This window comes from Neovison vison, chromosome 2 (assembly GCF_020171115.1).
Source record: "Neovison vison isolate M4711 chromosome 2, ASM_NN_V1, whole genome shotgun sequence".
In the NCBI taxonomy this organism is placed as follows: Eukaryota; Metazoa; Chordata; class Mammalia; order Carnivora; family Mustelidae; genus Neogale; species Neogale vison.
The window spans coordinates 212,988,801-212,995,337 of NC_058092.1; the positions used below are offsets into that span (position 1 = coordinate 212,988,801).

The 6,537-nt window shown below is 57.2% G+C and overlaps 1 protein-coding gene across 1 annotated transcript; it reads left to right on the forward strand.

Moving 5' to 3' along the window:
• Positions 1–938: 938 nt before the first annotated feature.
• KAZALD1 (Kazal type serine peptidase inhibitor domain 1) lies at positions 939–6,006 on the forward strand. Its single transcript, XM_044240337.1, has 5 exons — positions 939–2,532; positions 2,905–3,470; positions 4,617–4,777; positions 4,859–5,006; positions 5,180–6,006. The coding sequence occupies exons 2-5, from the start codon at positions 2,957–2,959 to the stop codon at positions 5,266–5,268; spliced, it is 912 nt and encodes a 303-aa protein (XP_044096272.1). The 5' UTR covers positions 939–2,532; positions 2,905–2,956; the 3' UTR covers positions 5,269–6,006.
• The last annotated feature ends 531 nt before the right edge of the window (positions 6,007–6,537 follow it).

Here is a 6,537-nt window from a genome sequence, read left to right on the forward strand (position 1 = left end):
ATGGATATGCTGTAATTGTATGGGAATAGATGTATTGAATGTGTTTTGCAGTCTGAATGGATAGTGTCAGATAATGGGGGATCTGGGAACATATCTAGACTTTCAAATTGTCTTCTGTAAAAAAATCCCTTCTAAAAACATTCTTACAATATGTGGTGTTTTTACATATTTAAAAAATGTTTTTACAATATGTGCAATAAATCTTTACTTAATAAAAGCAGATCTGTATAAGTCGCCATCTTCGGTGCCTACTGTGTGCACGGTCATGTTATTGTCACCAACAGCAAGCCCACCAGAGGGCGCTCGTTCCCCGTCTATCTAGCCTTCAATCAGCGACTCAGAAAATCCAAATTAAACTTGATTTTCACACACGGGAAGTCTTTCATATTTAATCCACACAAATATTTACCGAGAATTTACTGTGCTGCCAGGTGCAGGGCTAGGTGCACAGGATACAATGAAGAATTAGGCACGATTCCTAATACCAAACACTTAGAGAGCAGCGAAGACTCAAAAGTAAACAACTGGGTACAATTAAGTAGGGTAAGTGAAGAGTTTCTAGGTCTGGGGAGTTGTATTTGTCTTTTAAGATTTTATTTACTTATTTGACAAAGAGAGACACTAAGAGAGGGAACACAAGCAGGGGGAGTGGGAGAGGGAGAAGCAGGCTCCCCAGTGAGCAGGGAGCCCAGCAATGGGTCTCAATCCCCCTGGATGGTGACCTGAGCCGAAGGCTGACGCTTAAGGACTGAGCCACCCAGGCGCCCCTGAGTTTGTTGTTTAAATACTGGCTCCAAGTCTTAGAAGCCGGTAACAATTCATTTTGGGATCCCCAACGGCTTCCGCTGGATACACTGGGAGTATCTCCACCCTCAAGGCATTTTGTAATTCAGAGCCACAGACCAGCTTGAGCTGCTCCATTAGTCAGCTCCGCAATTTTAAGTCCCTTCCTACCCCCTCCCTCGTTTTATTGTTCGGGGCTTTCTGCAGTTCTCTTACAGTCCACTTCTGCTCTAGGTCAACAGTTCCAGTTGGACCCAGGACCTAAGATAAGGGATTACCCACAACGATCAGCCACCGCTGGCTCCGCCCACTCTTTTTTCCTGTTTGAAACCCGCGGGCCTTTCCTGCTTTGAATTCCTAGACTTCCTGTTCTGATTCTCGCGACAGTTTCGAGGCATCGCGTGAAGTGTGCTCCTGTCCTGCTGGAGTTTTGGAGATGGGGTGTACAGTTTCTCTGCTTTCGCCCACCTCGTCAGAGCCCCACCCCCACCCTGGCCAGGAGTGACGTGCATGCGGCTAGGGAACCCCTAAGTGAAAGGGTTTGGCCGAGTTCAGGTCCAGAGGGAGAGTCCTGGGCAGCATCCGGGAGTTTTGAATCTCCAGGCCTTCAATACGCATGCGGAGCCGATCCCCCTGGGTGGTGTGGAGGCCTTCGCCCGCCTTGAACTTCGGGGCTGGTCAGGAGGCCCAGGTCCAGGCCGCTAGGCCGGGGGCCAGGTTCTTCTGGGACGAGTAAATACCGTCTAAATACCATCACCTCCCCGACTGCAAAGTTCAGTTTCAGCTCCCTGCAAACTGTACTGCAGCACGGCTTCTGTAAGCCGCTTGGGGCAGGCTAGGGCGGGGCCTGGCAGACCCCCGGTAAGGCGGGCGGGCCTCCAGGAACGCTCTCCTCCCCACCCCCAGCCCAGAGTGCCACGGTGGCGCTGGTGGCGGCCGTGAGACCGAACGCCTCCAGCCTTGGCGGCCTTGCAAATGTAACCTGTAATCCCGACCCGGAGCGAGGTCCGCGCGGGAGGCGCCCCGCCCACCTCTCCCTGCGGCTGCTGGTCAGCTGGGACCTCTATAATCTGTCGCTCTAAAGCACCTGCCGGATGTGGGGAGGGAGGAGGAGACCAGTTGTGGCGTGGCGGATGGAAGCGCCAAGTCTCTGGTCAGCGCCGTGGTAGGGAAGCTGGATGGGCAAGACTGCAATAGGCCCCGGGAAACCAGCCCTGGGCTTCGGGGCGACTACGTTGGTTGGCGCGCGACTTGGCAGCTGAGCTCCTACTGCCTCCCTATTGTGCAGCTGCTCTGGCAGACACCAGGGACTGTAAAGTCCGATGGCACAAGCCCTCGACCTTCACTGAACCCTTCCAGTTTCCCAGCCACCCTCATATCCCCTACTCCCAACCCCCACCCCACCCTGCCCCTTGTCTTCTCCCAGCTTCGGTGTCCGGTTACGGGCTCCTCACTTTTCACTGTGACTTTGGCCCAGCTAGGGGAAGTGGCCCAGGAGGGTCCCGTGCGGCTGCATGAAATTGGCAGCTTCAGAACTGGAGGGAGGGGGTTGTGTGCGACGTTGAGAGGCGGGGAGAGGAGCGGAGGAGGTGCTCTCTGAGTCCAAGTCCGTGGGCTCTCTCAGATCCTCAAGCCGGAGCAGAGGTGGCTGGCAGGCCCAGCGGATTGTTGGCCTCTGCTTTCTTTCCACCGCCTGCTTTTTCCCACCGGAGAAACGGCTGTTTTGAAGGGCTTAGTCCTGGACACTAGGTGAGTGCTCTGGGCCCGGGAGCATTACTTCTTCCCCATTCTCACCCTTATTAACAATTCCTTAGTTCTGGGGCCATCAATTCTCATCCTCCTCTAGGGCAGGAAGCTTTAGAGCTGGATGGTCTGTGGTGCTGCCGCTGGGGTGTGTGTGTGCGCGCGCGCACGCGCTGGTGGTTGAGCTTTATTACCCGTCTTCTCACCTCTCCCCAACCCCAGAAACACAGTCTAGTCAATCACTGGATGGCTCCTAGAGAGTCACCAGGCATCTGCTGGACGCCAGCAGGGGAGGGGGCAGTGTGCTTGGGTCAAACTTTGGGACAAGGAACAGTGAGGTCGCTTCTGACCTCGTGACCTGGCTTCCCTCCCTGGCAGGGTGCCACGAACGCGCTGATGCCCGGAGTGCTCGCAGGGCTTCCAGCTAACCATGCCGCAGCAGCCCACAGCTGCCCGGGCGCCGCCCTCGCTGCTCCTGCTGCTGCTGCTGCTGCTGCTGCGGACGCCGCCCCCGACAGGCGCACGGCCGTCCCCAGGCCCCGATTACCTGCGGCGCGGCTGGTTGCGGCTGCTGGCGGAGGGCGAGGGCTGCGCTCCCTGTCGGCCAGAAGAGTGCGCCGAGCCGCGGGGCTGCCTGGCCGGACGGGTGCGCGACGTGTGCGGCTGCTGCTGGGAATGCGCCAACCTCGAGGGCCAGCTCTGCGACCTGGACCCCAGCGCCCACTTTTATGGGCGCTGCGGCGAGCAGCTTGAGTGCCGGTTGGACGCGGGCGGCGACCTGAGCCGCGGAGAGGTGCCGGAGCCTCTGTGTGCCTGCCGCTCGCAGCGCCCGCTCTGCGGGTCGGACGGCCGCACCTATGCGCAGATCTGCCGCCTGCAGGAGGCGGCCCGCGCTCGGCCTGACGCCAACCTCACGCTGGCGCACCCGGGGCCCTGCGAATCCGGTACGCACGGCCCGCGGGCCCTACCCCCGGCACTTGGGGCACTCCAGGCACTCGAGGCATTGCTCCCCGACCTGCTACTGAATTGGTCTCTGGCCAGCGGAGCGAAAAAGTTGAGGCTGGGGAGTCCTCGAGTCCAGTATAAGCCCGCTCTTGCCGCTGGTCCGCAGAGACCAGCACCTTCAGGGGCCGAGCTCTGTCCGCACGCTGTGTGCCCCCCTGAGGCGCGTGGAAGCCCCAGACCCGGCCGGCCAGGGACCTACCCTCAGAGGGAGCAGGCACAGAGCCAATGACTGGTCTTAAAACCGAGAGAGCAAAGACTCCCAGTCTGCCCGGACTGCTGGGGCCCAGGCAGCGAGACTTGGGTTCCAGAGAGATGCAATCGGGTTTCTTTTGGGCAGATTCCGATTTCGTAGAGCAAGCTGTTCGCCCAGTCTCCCCACCTCCCTTCGGTTTCTTCTGTGCCTTAGGATTCGTGAGGGAGGGGGCTCTTCCAGCTCCTCCCTCCTACCCCCGGGGGCTGAGGGCCGATCAGGCCTCAGGTTTCCTTTGGCAGCGTTAGTCACTTTCACTTCCTGAGCCCCTTTGAGGGATCTGGCCTGTCTGGGATTGCCAGGAAAACAAACACCGGCCGGGTCCCAAGACTTTACCGTATAACTGCAGGCTTTCTGCCCGCTGCCCAGATCTGGTTTCAGGTTCTCTGCCTTTCCCACGTGGGAATCCCCCCTCCTCTGCCTCCTTCCCTGGTCCCAGGGTGTGTGTGTGGGGAGGGATGGGCTGTTCCCGGGGTCTTTGGCAACTGGATCTGGTTAGGAAGTGGGGAGGGTAGAGGGAGGTGTTGGTTACAAGTAGGGCAGGATAGGGGCCTCTAGGGTAGAATGAGGACAGGGGAGAGATCAGGGATGGAGTAAGGCTGCTGAGCTGTGGCATCCTGTCTGCTTGTACCTCACCATTTCGGAGTTTATACCTTGCGTGTCCCTGTACCTACATTTACATGTACCCATGTGTACTGATCAAGTCACGTGTATGAGTGTGTATTTACCTCTGCGTTGACTGTCTTCCCCCCACAAACACATCCATGATGATTCATACAAGCCTGCTTCTGGGGCCGGATGTGCCCATTCTCAGGCCTCCCATCTCTATCCCCAGAGCCCCAGATTGTGTTGCACCCATATGACGTTTGGAATGTGACGGGGCAGGATGTGATCTTTGGCTGCGAGGTGTTTGCCTACCCCATGGCATCCATCGAGTGGAGGAAGGACGGTTTGGATGTTCAGCTACCAGGGGATGACCCCCACATCTCAGTGCAGGTAGGAGAGGGAGTCGAGGCCTCCTCTGGGCAGCCCAGGGTCCTCTTAGAAGGACCCTGCTGACCCCACCTCTGGCTCCAGTTCAGGGGTGGACCCCAGAGGTTTGAGGTCACAGGCTGGCTGCAGATCCAGGCTGTGCGTCCCAGCGATGAAGGTATCTACCGTTGCCTGGCCCGCAACGCCCTGGGCCAGGTAGAGGCCCCAGCTAGCCTGACAGTGCTTACACCAGGTAAGGGTGAGCCCTGGGCTCTGGGGACTGGGGGGTGTGTGTGTGCTGGTGGTGGATTGAGGCCCTTGAATGTGTGTCTGTGTGCCTATGTGCATGTGGGTTCAAAGGCAAGTATGGCTTCACTGACAGCCCCTCTTTCCTCTTCTCTCTCCTTTGCCCACATGTGTTTGCAGACCAACTGAACTCCACAGGCATCCCCCATCTGCCATCCCTGCATCCTGGGGAGGAGGCTGAGAGTGAAGAGGGAGAGGATTACTACTAGGTCTGCAGCCCCGGCCTGTGGGGGTGCGTGAGTGGGGAGAGTATTCATCCCTGCTCTTGAAAAGACCTGGAAGGGGGAGCAGGGCCCTTTCACTGTTTTAGTGCCCTTCGTAGGGGGAACATGGTGGTGGTTAAGTAGGGAGACAAAAGTTGGCAGAGGGTAGGGAGAGAGGCAGACGCTAGGGGAAGTGGGAAGCAAAGAGGCCTATGGAGGAGGTGCCCTGGCTAGGACAGCCTCCAGCATAGACTAACCAGGGAGAAGACAGCAGCTGCCTCCTGGTCGCTAGGCTGTGTGGGAGTATCAGGAAAGAGGGTTGCAGAGGAAACACAAAGAGGCAGCCGGGATCCTCTTCTTCCTGACAGCCTTCCCTCCAACCCTCTTCAGCCAGTCTTCTGAATTACCCTTTGCCACAACTCCTACTGTTATTTTTCTAGTCCCTAACCTTTGCCTAGCCTCAGTTTTCCCTTCCTCAAAACTCACCTAGAAATTTCCCCCCTCACCTAAGTTCTAATTGCACTTACTAACAGCAGTCTTCTTTGCTGTTGGCCATCTGTGGTCTGGAAAAGCATAATGGAGCACGGTTTAGGCCAGTACATTAAGATGGGCATTTGGTCATGTCTAACTTCTGTCCTGGAAAATTCGAGGCCAGGACCATATCTTATACCACTCTGTATTGGACACTGCCTAGCACAGGACTAGGCACAGTAGGCATGCAATAAAGATTTATGAACAAACTGAGACACAGATGCACAGGTGTTTCATGCAGGTGTGCACAAGAAGACCACATTTCCCTAGGAGGCTTCCCATGGTAGTAGGACATTGCCTTCTAGAAGCTGCTCCCTAGGCATGTGCCTGCGGGATGTAGAGAGGGAGCTTGGGGCGGCAGGTGGGGGGTGGGGCTGCCCTGCCCTCTAGGGAGCAAGACTGAAGACACTTGCTTGGAGGGAGGGTGTTCTCCCCATCTGTGCTCCATTGGGGCTGGCCTGCCCCAGCAGGTGGGGAACCAGGTACATGTGGGTAGGGCCCCAGGGTAAAAGCACAAACTGGATGGAGGGGAGCACCTTGGTGAGCAGCATGGGCTGCACCCTAGGTTTCCCCTAGGCATCCACCCATTTTTTGCTGAAACCAGACAAAGTCAGTTAAGCCAGTTTCCTTATCTACCAACTATGACCTGTCCTATCTGGCTGGGGGTCACTCCCCACATCTCCACACTCGCTGTACCTGGCCTAGGTGAGGAGGCCCAGTGTTTATTGGCTGAGTGAAGCAGAA